This window comes from Podarcis liolepis, assembly GCF_965112155.1.
Source record: "Podarcis liolepis genome assembly, chromosome: 2".
NCBI lineage: Eukaryota > Metazoa > Chordata > Lepidosauria > Squamata > Lacertidae > Podarcis > Podarcis liolepis.
The window spans coordinates 120,437,809-120,454,796 of record NC_139555.1 but is presented as its reverse complement, the minus strand read 5'-3'; the positions used below and the strand labels follow the sequence as shown (position 1 = coordinate 120,454,796).

The window sequence follows — 16,988 nt, the reverse complement described above, 5'->3', positions numbered from 1 at the left end:
CCTTCAGTCTTGTTTTCCTTTTGAGATGTCTGATTTGGCAGAACACGAGACTCTTAATCCCAGGGTTGTGGGTTGGAGCCCCACGTTTGGCAAAGGTTTCCTGCGCTGCAGGGGGTGGGACTAGATGACCCTCAGGGACACTTGCAACCCTGCGATTCTACGAAACCTCTCCCCACAAGCCCTTATGCAGCTGTGAAAATGCATGCACCATTGGATTAATAGAGGACTAAAAAATGAACCCCTTGCCCCACATCAGGCAGGAAAGTTCCTTACTCTGGAGACCACAGATAGGAAGAAAATAAAAAAGAAATTGAACAGGGCGTCAGCTTCAAATGCCCTCTGCAAATACAGCCTCCCCATCTCCACACGTTGTCAGAAATAAAGCTCATTGCATTGAGTGGGGCTTCTGCCCAGTTATACGTGTTTAGGGTTGATGCATTAACATTCCATATTTACAGGCTGGATTCTGTCTATCAGGGGCATCGAATGGGGTGCCCTCTGGATAATGCTGGACTCAACTCCCCTCTGACCCATCCAGCATGACCAGGGGTCAGAGAGCATGGGAGCTGCAGTCCGGCAGCTTCCAGAAGGGGCCCCATGGGCTGTGCTGCCCTATACATTTCGCAGGACACCTTCCCTGTGTTCCTCAGCCCCACCCCAAATGCACAATGCTCCCCCAAGGAGGGTCTTTTCAGCACCAGCTGCATCTGATTTCTCTCCCGGGATACTAAGAGCTAGAAAAACAAATGCCTGTGGAATTGACCTCTCTCAAAGATCAGGCCGGACTCTCCCTGGCTCCACTATCAGGGCCGCCGACTTCTGAACTGTGCAGCCTGATCTCCTTTTCCTGCATTTCCCATGGGGTGGTGGCACATGTCAAAATAAAGACACCTTTGCCACCCCCCACCTGCCTGAGGGGCCACCACCCCTTGCTCCATCCCCTCTATGATGTTGGTGATGTTTGTGTGTCATCATACGTTTCCCTGTGAGTTTCCACTCACCCCGTGGAAGGACACAAAAAGTCTCCCATTTTGTCCAGCGCCCAAGAGGGGCCACCCAGACGCCCGTGGGACACCTGCAAGAGGGACCAGAGAGCAAAACCAGCCTCCCCCCCCCCCTTGCAGTTTCCAGCACCTGAGATTTAGAAGCCTTCTGCCTCTGGACTGTGGAGGCAGAGCAGAGCCATTGTGCTTCACAGCCTAGTGCTCCATGAATTTGTCCCCAGCTCAATGGGTGGAGCATGATAGTCTTAATCTAAGGGTCACTGGCTTGAGCACCACGTTGGGCAAAAGATTCCTGCACTGCAGAGATCTGGACTAGGTGACCCTGGTTGTACCGTTCAACTATGCAATTCCATGATTTTAAGTTGGCTGCCATCTCTGCCTCCAGTGGCAGTGAGTTCCATGGTTCATTTACACGCTCCACAACGAAATGCTTTTTTCTGTCCTGGATCTCCCAACATTCAGCTTTGTTTGGGGGCCACGACTTCTAGTGCTATGAGAATCTGCAATGTGGATATAATGTGTCTCTGTCTCCCTGCCTCCATCCATCGTGGGGACCAGAGCAGGGGGTGGACAGTTTTGTTTGTCCCCTCCTGGGGCAGGAAGCCTCAACAGAGAAGTTTCTTGAATTAACAACAACAACTGGCCACCCGCCTATGTCTTGTGACCTAGATAAGGTGTGTGTTCTCCACTGCAAATCAGGATGTAACCAACATTTCTCCCTCTTTTTTCTGTGGAATGTGGCACTTTTCAAGAATATTTGCTGGTCGTATTCCCTAAATGAATTATCTGGTGCCCGATTAATCCCTTCCTCTGCATGACGCTTTTTCCGCACTCGGGGCATTCATAAGGTTTCTCCTCCGCGTGGGTCCTTTGGTGTTTGATCAGCGTATCTCACGGAGAAAAGGTTTTCCTGCACTCAGGGCATTTGTGAGGCTTCTCTCCTGTGTGGATGTTCTGATGGTCAATCAACCTACAAGGGTGATGGAAACTTGCCCCACACTCAGTGGGGTTTCTCCTCTGTGTGTGTCTTCCGACGTTCAATTAAGTTGCACGGGTGGTTGAAGTTTCTCCCATAATCATGGCACTTGTCCGGCTTCTCCCCTGTGTGGGTTCTCCGGTGTTTGAGTAACGTATCTCTCCCGGAAAAGCTTTTCCCGCAGTCCTGGAATTCGTGAGTTTTCTCTCCCGTGTGGATTTGCAGGTGACTCACCAAACTGGTCCTCTGGCTGAAGCTTTCCCCACAATGGGAGCACTTGTGTGTTTCTCTTCCATGAGGCCTCTCTGATGGCTCACCCAGATCTCTCACTGGGGAAAGGGTTTCTCGTCCTCAGACCATTCGTACGCTTCCTCTCCCATGTGCATCCTCTGGTGCTCAGTCAGGGCGGATCCTCGCTGGAAGCTCTCCCCACACATGGAGCATTCATGAGGATGTTCTTCGGCATTCAGCCTCCCCAGACGCAAACTGTGCTGGCCGTTCCTCCCAGGATTTGAGGAGAAGGGCTTTTCTGCTCCAAAGTGCACTGGGCTTTCACTAAAGGGAATTGGACTTCTGGGTGATGGCTGCGTTCATTTGCTCCCTGGTGTCCTTTGGACTCACGCTTTTTGTTATGTACTGAAGTTCTCACCCTGGGCCAGCAGGGGGATACTGCAGATAGTTTTCACTCAGGTCCACATATGCAAATAAGGAATTGAAAGTGACATTCAGTGATTGGATAGTTACAGAAAGTTATTACTGTTGTGTAATAGTGGAGCTCTATATAAGCAGGCTGGCTGAACCCTTCAGTTAAGTTCTGTTCTGGGTCTGTGAATAAACAAGAGCTGTTTGAAGAATCGCTGTGTGGTCTGATATGTTCTCCCACAACTTAACCCTTTTGCTCTGCAATCTCAGCTAACAAAGGAATGTTCCTTAGGGATATTCCCTCTGGCACAGCTTCCCCTTGGTGGGAAATCTCCGTCTTGAGCTCTCTCCTTTTACCTGCAGGTGAAACCAAAAACATTTTTTAAACATTATGTGTGTGGGAAACCCCTAAGCAGGGCCTGGGAACAAGAGCCCCTCCTGGAGTCGCCAGCAGCTGCTATTCAGGAGGATTCCTGCTTCCAGCCACGGAGGCAGAGCATATAACCATCCAAAGTCTTCAGGTAAAGGTAAAGGGACCCCTGACCATTAGGTCCAGTCGTGACCAACTCTGGGGTTGCGGCGCTCATCTCACTTTGTTGGCCGAGGGAGCCGGCGTACAGCTTCTGGGTCATGTGGCCAGCATGACTAAGCCGCTTCTGGCCAACCAGAGCAGCGCACGGAAACGCCGTTTACCTTCCCGCCAGAGCGGTACCTATTTATCTACTTGCACTTTAGTGTGCTTTTGAACTGCTAGGTTGGCAGGAGCAGGGACTGAGCAACGGGAGCTCACCCCATTGCAGGGATTCGAACTGCCAACCTTCTGATCGGCAAGCCCTAGACCCTGTGGTTTAACCCACAGTGCCACCTGCGTCTCCTACCAAAGTCTTATCCTCCAGGAATTGTATCTAATCCCCTGTTAAAGCCCTCCAGGTTTTTCAGCCATTGGAAGGCACCACACTTTATTAGGAATATAGGAAGACTTTACACTGTGTAGTAATATTGATTAATAATAATAGCATTCATATCTAGGGAAGGAACGCCATAACTGGGCTGCCACCATTCAGATGGTGCCTTCTGCCAGGTCCATCGAGGTCAGTCTTGCCTCCACTGACTGGCAGTGGCTCTGCAAGGTCTTCCCAGCCATACCTGCAGATGTCCTGGCCAGGGATGATGGGAGCTGTAGTCTTAAGAAAACAGAGGGCACCAGGTTGGCAAGGCTGAAAGCGTCTGTTCCAATCTGAAGTTCTTTGCCAGCATGCTAAAAAGGGATAAAGTTAGAACTAGCAACCAGACTTTTAGGAGGTCTCTTCACGGAATCAAGTCCCGCTTCCTAAATCAGAACTCCTGTCCATTTAGGGCAGAGGAGGATTTTCTCCAATTCAAAAATGACCAGGAAGCCTATGAATGAAAAAGTTACAGTATGAATACCACAACTTACTAGGTACGTGTGTGTTTGTGTGTAATTAAAAGCATGGGAAGCAATCCAAAAGCATTGTCTGCTTCTTGAGAAAACATTCAGCAACTACAAAGATCTGGAGACATGTTTTGTTTAAAAAACAAAGATCACGTGATCACTGAGTCATTTCCAGGAAGGGAAACTCCCAGTGGCTGAAAACTGAAAAAGCGAAACTTAACTGGGTCTTCAGCACGAGGGAGCCATGGCTGCTGCAGGGGGTCACATCCAGCGTCTCCGTGATGAAGCCACTTGCTCCATCTGCCTGGATTACTTCAAGGATCCAGTGACCATCCCAGAGTGTGGGCACAACTTCTGCCGATCCTGCCTGGTCCTGTTCTGGGGGGAATCAGAGGCAGAGGCTTCCTGCCCTCAGTGCAGAGAAAGAGTCCAGAGAAGGAGCCTCGTCTCCAACCGGCAACTGGCTAATGTGGCGGAAATAGTGAAGAATCTCAGCCTTCAAGAGGGAAAGGAGGAAGGAGGGAAAGGAGGAGTCTGTGAGAAGCACCAGGAGCCCCTCAAGCTCTTCTGCAAAGTCCACGAAACCCCCATCTGCCTGGTGTGTGACAAGTCAAAGGAACATGAAAATCACAAGGTGATTCCTCTGGAGGAGGCTTTCCAGGAATACAAGGTAGGAGATCCCTGGATCTGGAGGGGGAGAAATAAATAGCTGTGGATTCTTCTTGGGAGGTTTGCTTTTTACTTCTCAGGTCCAAAGTAGGCATGGCATTGATTGGTCGTTGTTTATCGCCTTGGAAGCAGCCCAGGGGAAGCCTGAGGGCTCCTGGGGTGGCTGGAGGGGGGAGTTGAAGTCTTTTTCTCTGCCAGGGGGACAAGGGGATCTTGAAATACTCACAGCAGCTTCAAAGATATGAACTGGGACCTTGGCAGGGAGAGAAAGGGTTAACCTCGTCCACATCCCCCAGCAAGGCTGCTTTGTACATATTTAGAACGGTACAAATGTAAATGGCACATAGACAACTAAGTAAATGTCTCCTTTGGTTACCAGGATGCCTCCTCAATGCCCTGCAAAACAGAGAGCAGCAAGGGATCAGCGTGGGGTGGGGGGGACCGGGAATGTTAGCCAGGAATTGACCAGATGGTGCAGGATCCCACCCCCCAAGTATCTGTTGGAAGCAGATTTGGGAGTGGGGAGTGGAGGCACCTACAGGTGGCTTATTCTGGGGGTGCCGTGGAGCCTCTGCAATGAGGTTTGGGGGGGCTGAGGATCTCCTCCCACCCCAAATTTTGAGACGCTCTGGTCTATCCCTGCATCTCTCGCCTCTTGGGCTGACCTCACTATCTCATTGACGCTAGACTGGTACATCCCAGGTTGGATCCTGCCTTAGCTTCCTCCTCCTCCTCTTCCCACTTCTCCCTGAGAGCTCAAGGTGAGAAGTCAGGCTGGGACTCCCAAGGAAAGGAGAGGAGGCTGAGAGATCACTCCACAAGGGAGGGTGTTTGAGAAAGGTGAGGGGCTGCCAGCTCTGCAGGCAAGGGGGGACCTAACTGGGATCCTGAGCCCCACAGGGGTGCTGAAGATAGAAGGTAGTTGATCCATGGAGCCGTGGGCCCAAAAACGCTGAAAACCTCTGTACTTTTATTTCCTCCAGGAAACTACTTTGCTATTCTAGCAAGGCCACTGGGCGCAAGAAGCCATTGTGATTTTCATCTCTCTGTGTGTCTCAATCGAAGCTGAGTTTCCCCTTTTCTCTTTAGGGAGAGATCTGTCACCGCCTGGAGATTCTGAGGAAAGAGAGAGAGGAAATTCTGGCCCATCAAGCAGATCTGGAAAAGGAAAGCAAAGACCTCCTTGTAAGTGTCTCTATTGTTACTAGACAGGGAACAAGCACTTGAGACCTCCAGGTATAGGGCAGTGTATAAATTCAATAGAAGAGGAGGAGGAGGGGAAGAAGAAGAAGGAGAGGGAGAAGGAGAAGGAGAAGGAGAAGGAGAAGGAGAAGGAGAAGGAGAAGGAGAATTGAGTCAGGACTGAGAAGTGATGGGGAAATCTGCCCATTTCAGCTTCTCCTCATTTTTCATATCAGTCTGTTTATTATTTTATTGTTCTGCAAATGAATCAGATGTTAGGGTAGCTACCTCCTTCTATAAATATTTTGGTCTATACTTTACCCTCATAAATACATTTTTTGTGAATATTACCTGGCTGGGTGAAGCTTGAAAATATCAGAATTTTAAAGCTCTGTTTTGGTCTCCATATTTTTTCAGCAAGAGCGAATTAGGCAAGTTCACCTTTGAATGCAGCTAAATTGAGTTTATTTCCCCTTGTCATTTATTACTTAGGAATCTACCCAGACCCGACAGATAGCTGAAGGAGCTAAGGAAAAAGCAGTGGCAGTAGAGGGGAAGCTACCACCCATTCAAAGGCAACTGGATGGTCATAGGTCGACGCTGTCTATGATTGAATTGAAGGAGAAACAAACGAACCTAAGGATCAGAGCCGTACCTGAAGCTGAGAAAGATAACTTGGTTGATTTTCTTATGCAGGAAATTACAGACTTTTGGAAATCAGATTTGGAAAAGGGAGAAATCAAGATAGTGAGGGCCTTTAGGCTTGGAGGAGGGGGGAAGAAGAACAGGGTGAGAGACTGTTTGATTACCCTCCGGACAAAAGAGGAGAGAGACAAAATCTTGAGTCTGCACTTCCAGAAGACTTTGGTAATACATCAGTCAAGAGTGGAGATATTCAAAGACATCCCGAAATACCTTTTGGACCTTAGATCTGACTACAGAGATTTGGTTGGTCTGCTGAGAAGCAATAGAATTGTTTTTAGGTGGGAATTCCCCCAAGGCCTATCTTTTAGCTTCAAAGGAAGAAAGATAAAAATAAGATCAGTGGACGACAAGGAAAGATTTTTGAGGGACCACGAGGAAGATTTACAGAAAGGATCTGGAGAAGAGCCAGGAGTACTGGAAAGAGGAATACTAGACAAAGCAATACTGCCTCTCGGATTGGACGATCTAGGAAAAGTGACACCACCGACAGAACAAGAACAAGCACTCGGCGCGGTTGGAGGAAAAGCAAAGTAACTACACCATGGCCCTGCAACTATTAAGTTGGAATACCAATGGTCTTAACTCCTCCCATAAGAGGAAAAAAATCTTTCATATATTAAAAAAGGAACATTTGGACTTGATCTGTTTACAGGAAACACATGTGATAAGACTACACAGGAAAGTATTGATAAATAAAAGATTGGGGCAAGAATTTATTTCATCGGACAAAGTCAAAAAAAGAGGAGTAGTGATTTACGCTAAGGAGAGCTTATCACCGAAATTTATTTTTAAAGATGATCAAGGAAGATGGGTTGCAATTGAAATTCAAACACAAGGAGAGAAATTTTTGATAGTAGGAGTTTATGCACCAAATGAGGGAAAATCAGAATTCTTTAAAAAAACTGCACAAGACTTTGATGGACTATATGGATTATAATGTGATCTTGATGGGGGATATGAACGGAGTGGTGTCTACAAATATGGACAAGGCACAAAGACAGGTAGTTTTTAAGGATGGTAGACTACCAAAAACCTTTTTTGAAATGACTGATAATCTGGATTTAGTTGATATTTGGAGAACAAAGAACCCCTTAGGCAGAGAGGGAACCTTTTTCTCTGAATCCAAAATGACTTGGACAAGAATTGACCAAATATGGGTAACTAGAGTACTGGCTCCAAAGACAAGAAAAGTGGAAATTTGTCCTAAAACTTGCTCCGACCATAATGCTGTGAAGATGGAGATGCAACTAACACCAACTGGCTCTTTCAGATGGAGGATGAATGACACCTTGTTTAGGAGTGAAGAAGTGACTAAGAAGGCCCAAAAAACTTTGAGAGACTATTTCGAGATAAACATGAATACTACGGTTGAAAAAAGAGTAATCTGGGACGCAAGTAAAGCGGTTATGAGAGGGTTTCTGATACAACAGAATGCTATAAAGAAGAGAACTCAAAACGAGAAGAAAGATAAAATTTTGGAGAAAATAAAGGAAAGTGAGAAGAAATTGAGAGCAAAAGCAAAGTCGCAGGAGATTTTAAGAGAAATAAAGTTGTACCAAGTACAATATATGAAAATGATGAATCAGGAAATAGAATGGAAAATGAAACAGATGAAACAAAAGACATTCGAGTCGGCTAACAAATGTGGGAAACTGTTGGCTTGGCAAATGAAAAAAAGACAGAAACTTAATACTATTACAAATTTGGAAGTGGAAGGAAAGAATATACAGAACCTAGTGGAAATTAGAAAGTGTTTCCAGAGATACTTTAAACAATTATATACACAAGGGCCTCGAAAGGAAATTGACATAGATCGGTTTTTGAAAACAAATGGATTACAAAAAATCTCTCAAGAAAACAAACTAATGTTGAACTATAAAATAACTGAACAAGAGGTAGAAGGTGCCATTCAGAGTATGCAATTGGGTAAATCTCCAGGACCGGACAGATTGACTTCTAGATACTATAAATCTTTGAAAGAATGGCTAATACAACCTTTAAAGGAAGTCTGTAATGAAATATTGGAAGGGAAAAAGGCACCGGAATCGTGGAAGGAAGCGTATATCACACTTATACCGAAGACAGAGACTGAAAAGACGCAGCTCAAGAACTACCGCCCCATATTGCTGCTTAATGTGGATTATAAAATTTTTGCAGACATTTTGGCAAAAAGATTTTAAAACGTACTAGTGGAAGGGATCCATAAAGATCAAACAGGCTTTCTCCTGGGTAGACACTTGTCTGACAATATGAGAAACATTATAAATATTTTAGAAAAATTGCAAGAAAATATAAATATAAAGGCAGTATTGATATTTGTGGACGCGGAGAAAGCCTTTGACAATATCTCTTGGAGCTTTATGAAGAAGAATTTACAGGGGATGGGGGTTGGTCAAGCTTTTGGAAATGGTATAGGTGCAATATACTCTGAACAAAAGGCCAAACTAATTGTTAACAACGTGGTGACAGAGGAATTTAAGATAGAGAAAGGGACACAACAAGGATGCCCAATTTCCCCATTGCTTTTTATATCGGTCCTGGAGGTCCTTTTAAATATGATTAGAAGGGACCAATTGGTTGAAGGTATACATGTCGGAGTCAAACAGTACAAATTGAGAGCATTTGCAGATGATTTAGTATTAACGTTACAGGAGCCAGAATCTAGTACTAAAAGAGTGTTGGAACTGATTAAAGAATTTGGTCAGGTCGCAGGATTTAAGTTGAACAAGTTAAAAACTAAGGTTTTAGAGAAAAATCTAACAGCGATTGAAAGAGAGAGGTTTCAGAAGGAGACAGGTTTAACACTGGTTAATAAGGTGAAATACCTGGGGGTTAACATGACAGCTAAGAATGTGAATCTATTTAAGGATAACTACGAGAAATGCTGGCGGAAGTGAAAAAAGATCTAGAAATATGGTCAAATTTGAAGCTTTCACTGCTAGGCCGTATAGCTGCGATAAAGATGAATGTATTGCCAAGAATGTTGTTTTTGTTTCAAACATTGCAGATTTTGGATAAAATGGATTGTTTCAAGTAGTGGCAAAGAGATATTTCTAGATTTGTCTGGCAGGGCAAGAAGCCTAGAATAAAATTTAAAATATTAACGGATGCAAAAGAAAGAGGTGGATTTGCCCTGCCAGACCTTAAACTTTACTATGAATCAGCAGCTCTTTGCTGATTGAAAGAATGGCTGCTTCTTGAAAACACAGACATTTTGGATTTAGAAGGTTTTAACAATGTATTTGGGTGGCATGCATATTTATGGTACGATAAGGTCAAAGCGCATAAAGCTTTTAAAAACTACATAGGAAAGCATTGTTTAACGTTTGGATAAGATATAAGGACCTGTTTGAAAATAAAACCCCAAGGTGGTTGTCACCGATGGAAGCGAAGGCTCAGAAAAAGCTCAATATGGAGGCCAAATGGCTGAAATATTGGGAAATTTTGGAACAAGAGGGAGATAGATTGAAACTGCAGAGCTTTGAAAAATTAAAAAATAAAGTGTGAGATTGGCTTCATTATTACCAAATAATGGAGGCATTCAATGTGGATAAGAAAATTGGCTTCCAGGTGGAAAAATCAAAATTGGAAACAGAACTGTTAGATCCCAATACTAAGACTTTGTCAAGAATGTATAATCTGCTGTTGGAATGGAATACTCAGGATGAAATGGTGAAATCTGCTATGATTAAATGGGCACAAGATGTTGGACATAACATTATGATGGCTGACTGGGAAAAGTTATGGACCACAGGTATGAAGTTTACGGCATGTAATGCCTTAAGAGAGAATATTATGCTTTATAAATTTCCAGTTGGAAAGCAGAATTTGAAATTTGGGGACTTCTGTGGAAGACAACTTGGGACAGTTCCCTGGTAGGATTATCTTGTAGGCTTCCTTACGTCTGAATGGCACAATGCAAGTGGGATTAAAGTTAATAAATTATAATCTAAGACAAGAGATGGGATGGAATCTTCTCCTGAACCCACAAATATTAAATTTCCCTAAAATATTGGTGGATTTTCATAAGGATTCTTAAAAAATAATTGTAAACAGATGTGGAAATGTGGAGAACCTGATACTGGAAAAATTATTAATTTCAGATTGGAGAAATAAAAGCTGTGAGAAACCAAAACTGGCTGATTCAGCCATTCCTACCCAAGACCTTGGCATGTGCCAGGCAGACTGACATCCGAGGGCCAGGGTCTGAGGGGGTCTTCCTAGTGTGGCCTGTGGTGTGCAGTGAATTCTCTTCTCTTTTCCCCTCTAGGATGTGAGAAGAACCTTGCAGAGGTAAGTGGATCTGGCTCATTTCCATTAGCATCACTCTTTGAAGCTGAGATGCAAGAACCTCAGACATGGCCCCCCAGGGGCTGCAGGGGGGAGACTGGAGGACTCACTCCCTGAGGCATCTCACAGGTAAAAGCAGGGCCCCCTCTTCTGAACTTGTAGCCCCCCAATTCTCCCTCCAAGGTTCAAGGTCAACTGCCTCCTCCCTTCCTCCCTCCCCACATCACTTCACACGGGGATGGGGGCTCTTTTCTTTCTCTTCCACCTTCTGTTCATTGACTTTGGTAATTTCAAACATGTAGAAGAGAAAGTGCCAAAGATCCCTTGGGAACAGCTTAGGAAATACCAGTATCTTTCCATGTCCCACTGGAAGCCCCCCAACTCTGGTAATTCAGCCCCTTTGAGGCACTTAGGGAGGGAAAGTCTGTTGGTCTAGAATGGGTTGCCTCTTTTTCTTGGGAGCGTTTCCAGCGTGAGAGGCTGAAGGTGGTCTTGAGTGGGGGGTGAAAGTCAGGTTGTTTGATGCCTCTGGAGGGAGAGTCCCATGGGGCATGGGGTTGCGCACTTCCTGTGTGAGAGAGGGGGTGCAGGGAGGGTGGAGGTTGTTCTCCTTGATCGCTTGGCAGCTTTTGACATCACTAACTAGCCAGTGTGGTGTAGTGGTTAAGAGCGGTGGACTCGTAATCTGGGGAACCGGGTTCGCGTCTCCACTCCTCCACATGCAGCTGCAACTCCTCCTCCTCCTCCTCCTCCTCCTCCTCCTCCTCCTCCTCTTCTTCTTCTTCTTCTTCTTCTTCTTCTTCTTCTTCTTCTTCTTCTTCTTCTTCTATCATCCTCTGGAGAGGCTCAGGGAGGGAGGGGTTGCAGGCACTCCATTTCAGGGGTTTGGCCATTACGTCCTGGGACCTTCCCAGAAAGTTGTTATGGGGCAGCAGAGTGTGAAGCCATGGGAGCCCTCCGGTGATGTCGCACAGGGTTGCCTCTTGTCCCTTGTGCTGTTTAGCATCCTTACGAAGCCATTGGCCAGGGCTTGGAGGTGGGTGTCAACAGATCACGTTGAAGTACCTGTTGGGAAATAAACTTCAACTTTGTTCATGTTATTGAGATCTCCTGCAATAATTAGGGAGACGGTGCCACAATGGGGCCATTCATTGTTTTTCTTTTCACCAGGTATGAGGAAAGAGAGAGTCCAGAGAACCCACTGGCTTTCCCTCCAGAAGTGAGGAACAGGATCTTGGAATCCTGTGATCTAAATCACCTTGTGGAGGATACAATGAAACAATGGAAAGGTAATGAAAAATGGCTGCCAGGATTTCACACTGGGATTTCTATTATTTCTTCAGAACTGAACATGCCAGGCTCTTATTGCATGGAATTGAGTAACCCCAGGATACCTTCCTTTTTGGTGCTCCAGCCTTCATTTCCTGTTCCCCAGAATGGCCCATGTATATTGTGAGGCTGGATCCTGTAAAGAAAGCCTGAACCAGAGTGTATCTCTTTTCAATTCTATGGAACCTCCTTTTCCTTTTGGTTAGCAGTCTACACAATCTGGGGTTGTCCTTCTGGAGGTTCTCCTGCTCTGAATGGAGTCAATTCAAGGATGCCACATTATGAAGTGTTACTTTTGTATGGAGATTTATCTCAGGTGGAAGAGTGTTGCCCTCACACTTGATATCTTTTTGCTTCCTCAGATGCAGTGTTATACAGAAAACAGTTTCAGAAAGGTAAATTTCCAGGGGAGGAACAATTTGACAGGAGGGATGGGGACTGATATTTCATGGGTGTTGAACCTTCCCTTCTGCAGACTTTGGGACCCCCATCAATGGCGTCACTCTGGGAAACAGTCCTCTAGTGGTGTTTGGGTTCTTGGTCTGTCCCATGAATGAGCTGGGAGGGGTTTGAAGGCTTGGATTGGGGGCAGAGATTGTCCCTGCGAAGAACCTGAACACCAGTCTGAGTTCCATTCCTGCCTATAGACTAGTATCCTGGTTTCACCCTTGATTTCTTTCCTAAAATTTGTATGCTGCTTGTTTGTAGGGAAAATCCTCAGAGCCTTACAATATCTTACAAAAGCCCTTAAGGAGGATCCTGCAGGGTCAGTCCAATGTCCATCTTGTCGCGTTCTCATGTATAAGGAATCTCCCTTCCATTTTGTTTTCCCTCCACACAATCTGGAGAGGTTCTTTTGCGGCTTCTCTAGATTTGCTTGGATTTCCCCCTCGTGAAGTGTGTTAAAAAGGGCACCCGCAAGCACCCAGTCCCTCCTCCACCTCCTGCCCAGTCTGGTCTCAAAGCAGCAGAGCAAGGCCTGAGCTGCCTCCTCCTCAGTTTCAACCTCATCAGCCATCCCCATCTCCTGAGACTTCCCACTGTTCTTATGAGATCAGCCCCATTCCATGAGAGACGACTTCCCATTGCATGAGACCCTTGGAAGTACAGTGCAAAGCTCTGCTGATTCATCCTCTGCAGTTTGGTTTGTCAGCATGCTTGGAAATTCCGGTTTCAATAGCTTTTCCCCACAAGTTTACTTGGTGCAGATGTTAACCTTCCTCCAGCCCTCCAGTACAGATCCCCATTTCATTTGTGGATTTTGAATGGTTGTATTCTGCCATTTTCTAGCATGGTTTACCATTTCTGATTTCCCCATGGAATCATGGAATAGTAGAGTTTGAAAGGATCCCAAGGGTCATCTAGTCCAGTGTTTTCCAACCTTGGGTCTGCAGCTGTTTTGGGACTACAATTCCCATCATCCCTGACCACTGGTCTTGCTAGCTAGGGATGATGGGAGTTGTAGTCCAAAAACAGCTGGAGGCCAAAGGTTGGGAAACACTGATCTAGTCCATGGGTAGGCAAACTAAGGCCTGGGGACTGGATCCGGCCCAATCTTCTTCTGAATCCCACCCGCGGACTGTCCGGGAATCAGCTTGTTTTTACATGAGTAGAATGTGTCGTTTTATTTAAAATGCATCTCTGGGTTATTTGTGGGGCATAGGATTTTGTTCATTTTTTTCCAAAATACAGTGGTACCTTGGGTTACAAACGCTTCAGGTTACAGACTCCGCTAACCCAGAAATATTACCTCGGGTTAAGAACTTTGCTTCAGGATGAGAACAGAAATCGTGCTTCGGTGGTGCAGCGGCAGCAGGAGGCCCCATGAGCTAAAGTGGTGCTTCAGGTTAAGAACAGTTTGAGGTTAAGAACGGACCTCCAGAACGAATTAAGTACTTAACCCGAGGTACCACTGTATAGTCCGGCCCCCCACAAGGTCTGAGGGACAGTGGATCGGCCCCCTGCTGAAAATGTTTGCTGACCCCTGATCTAGTCCAACCCCCTGCAATGCAGGAATCACAGCTAAACACTTAGTTGTTTTAATTCCTTAGGCCTACAATTGTTGTCTTTGCAATTATTTGTTCTATGATGTCATCTTTTGCTTAAAATAAGGAAACAACAGATGCTTTACCAAAAAAAAAAATTTTTTTTTGAGCTATTAACCCAGTTTTTGCTTCCTCAAATGTCCAGTCTTTCAGAAATCTCCACAGAGGTAAATTTCACATGGAGACCCCAGTTCATAGGAGGGGGGGGGGGGACTAGTGTTTCATGGATCAGGATCAGGCGGAGGAGGGAAGAGTTTTCCTCCTGGCTAGAAAGAGTTGGGTTGCTTTTCCATCATGTGACCTTTTTCAGGCCTGGTTGCCATGTGTCCTCTTTTTCCCAGCCATGTCTTCTATTTTCATGATCAAAATTTCTTAAAATTTGTATCGGGGCAGATTTCTAAAATTTGGCAAAATGTCCCCAAGTTTTTTTTTAATACCCATGAAATTTTTAATATTGCATTAGAGCAGGCATAGGCCACCTCGGCTCTCCAGATGTTTTGGCACTACAATTCCCATAATCCCTGACCACTGGTCCTGTTAGCTAGAGATCATGGGAGTTGTAGTCCCAAAACATCTGGAGGGCCGAGGTTGCCTATGCCAGCATTAGAGTCAGATCTAAGGCACCCAGTTAGGCTAACCTGCAGCAGAGAATCACAACAGAGCAGCATCTTAAGCTAGCGACATACTGTAAAAATCCCTTCTCTTGTGGCTGAACCAAAAGGACACTAGCTCAGCTACAAGATCTTGGAGAAGGAGTCCGGGAGGGCAAGAGTTAAGACCCCCCTGCCCTTAAGGAGAGTCCACATGCAGATGTTCAACAGGTTAATAAATTGTTCTGTGCACACTTACATTCAGAAAGATGTGAACATGTGCCCAAATATTTCATGTGGCAAGTGAGGGAGCTATAAGTATTATTATTCCTTTGTTCTTGGAAGTTAAGAGCATTGCTACTAGCAATATATCACAGCTTCTACAGCCTACATACAGTAGGGGTATTTCAAATGAGAGTCCTCATAGTGATCCATGGTTAAAAGACGAAGTTGGCAAATGTGTCCTCTTTCTTGCTCTTCAAAATAGGGCAGCCCTACACTTGCCTATCATGACTGTCTCAGCCCCAAACTGGTAACCTTTTGAGTTATTCCTCGCTTCTCTCAGGGAACTAGTCTTATGGTATATATTAAATCCCAAAGAGAAGTATGGAATAAGCAGTCCTTTGTAAAATTGCCCTGCCACCTGCCTCCTCTTCCCTGGCGGCAAGGCCTAAACTTCCAAGATGGTTGGGAGGAAGGAGAGACCAAGTGGGTGAAAGAGATGGAGAGCAGGAATAAACAGGCTCCCCACTTAACACGATTTTCACTTTTGTGCACGAGGGCCCAGAACATAACTCCCGCAAAAGTGAGGGGAAGCCTCTATGTGGTTTTGTGTTGTATTTTAATGCTGTGGACCACCCTCAGACCTATATATGATGGGCAGTATGCAAATGTTGATATTATTATTATTATTATTATTATTATTATTATTATTATTATTATTACAGGGGGGTCCTCCTCCCCCAGCCAAACCCAGAGGTCCCCAAAGGCCAGTTCCCACAGAGATTGTCAGAGAAAAGCAGCTTCTCTCCTCTCCTGCCTCCTCCAGTTCTCCTCTCTTTCCTCTTAGATAACACAGAAGAGCTGAGTAAAAGGTTTCCTGGGTGGTTTTTCCGCTTAGAAAATACCTGGGTTGAGAAGAGGGCAGGCACAATGTGCATTGAATATACGAAAGTGAAGGAAACTGATTTAAAAGCCAACCAGAAGATATTTATTCTGATGAGAGTCTGCAAGGAGGCGTCTCAGTGTCCCATGTGATGCAGAAGAAATCCCCTTGATCTGAAAGGGAACCTGGGTTTTTCGGGTGTTTCTTGGATTACGATGTCCATCTCTCTCTCTCCGCTGACTCTGCCTGATCTTCTCTCTCCCTCATCTTCTACCCAACAGCAAATGTCACTCTGGATCCAGACACAGCCCATCCCCGACTCATCCTGTCCAAGGATAGGAAAGGCCTGAGATTGGGAGACAAACCTCAAGCCCTGCCTGACAATCCTGAGAGATTCAGCCAAGAGATTTGTGTGTTGGGATGTGAGGGATTCACAGCAGGCAGACATTTCTGGGAAGTCACTGTGGGAAGTGGGGGATGGTGGTCTGTGGGGGTTGCCAGGAAGTCTGTGGAGAGAAAGGATGACTTCTACTTTAACCCTGAGGAAGGGATCTGGGCTGTGAGGAAGTGGGGAGGGGGGTACGTGGCCTGCACCTCCCCTTATGACTCTCCTCTGTCCATGAGGGAGAAGCCCAGGAGGATCCGGGTGACTCTGGGCTATGAAGGGGGACGTGTGTCTTTTTCTGACGCTGACTCAGGAGCCGAACTCTACACGTTCTCAGGAGCCTCCTTCTCTGGAGAGACCCTCCTCCCTTTCTTTCATCTGGGGGAAAATAAAACCCCCCGCATTATCTCCTGAGGAGACTAAATCTGAAATTGAACAGGGCGTTAGCTTCAAATGCCCTCTGCAAATACAGCCTCGCCATCTCCACACGTTGCCAGAAATAAACCTCATTGCATTCAGTGGGGCTTCGGCCCAGTTAATATGTTTAGGGTTGATACTTCCCCAAGGAGGGTCTTTTCAGCACCAGCTGCATCTGATTTCTCTCCTGGGATACTAAGAGCTAGAACAACAAATGCCTGTGGAACTGACCTCT

The 16,988-nt window shown here is 45.7% G+C and overlaps 1 protein-coding gene across 1 annotated transcript; it reads left to right on the top strand.

Annotated features, from left to right (window-relative positions):
• The first annotated feature begins 3,786 nt into the window (after positions 1-3,786).
• On the top strand, positions 3,787-16,758 carry LOC310700962 (zinc finger protein RFP-like). Its single transcript, XM_083490919.1, has 7 exons — positions 3,787-4,706; positions 5,795-5,890; positions 6,380-7,122; positions 10,863-10,865; positions 11,066-11,268; positions 14,379-14,423; positions 16,233-16,758. Exons 1-7 carry the CDS (start codon positions 4,281-4,283, stop codon positions 16,748-16,750), a joined length of 2,034 nt encoding a protein of 677 aa, XP_083347045.1. The 5' UTR covers positions 3,787-4,280; the 3' UTR covers positions 16,751-16,758.
• Positions 16,759-16,988: the final 230 nt, after the last annotated feature.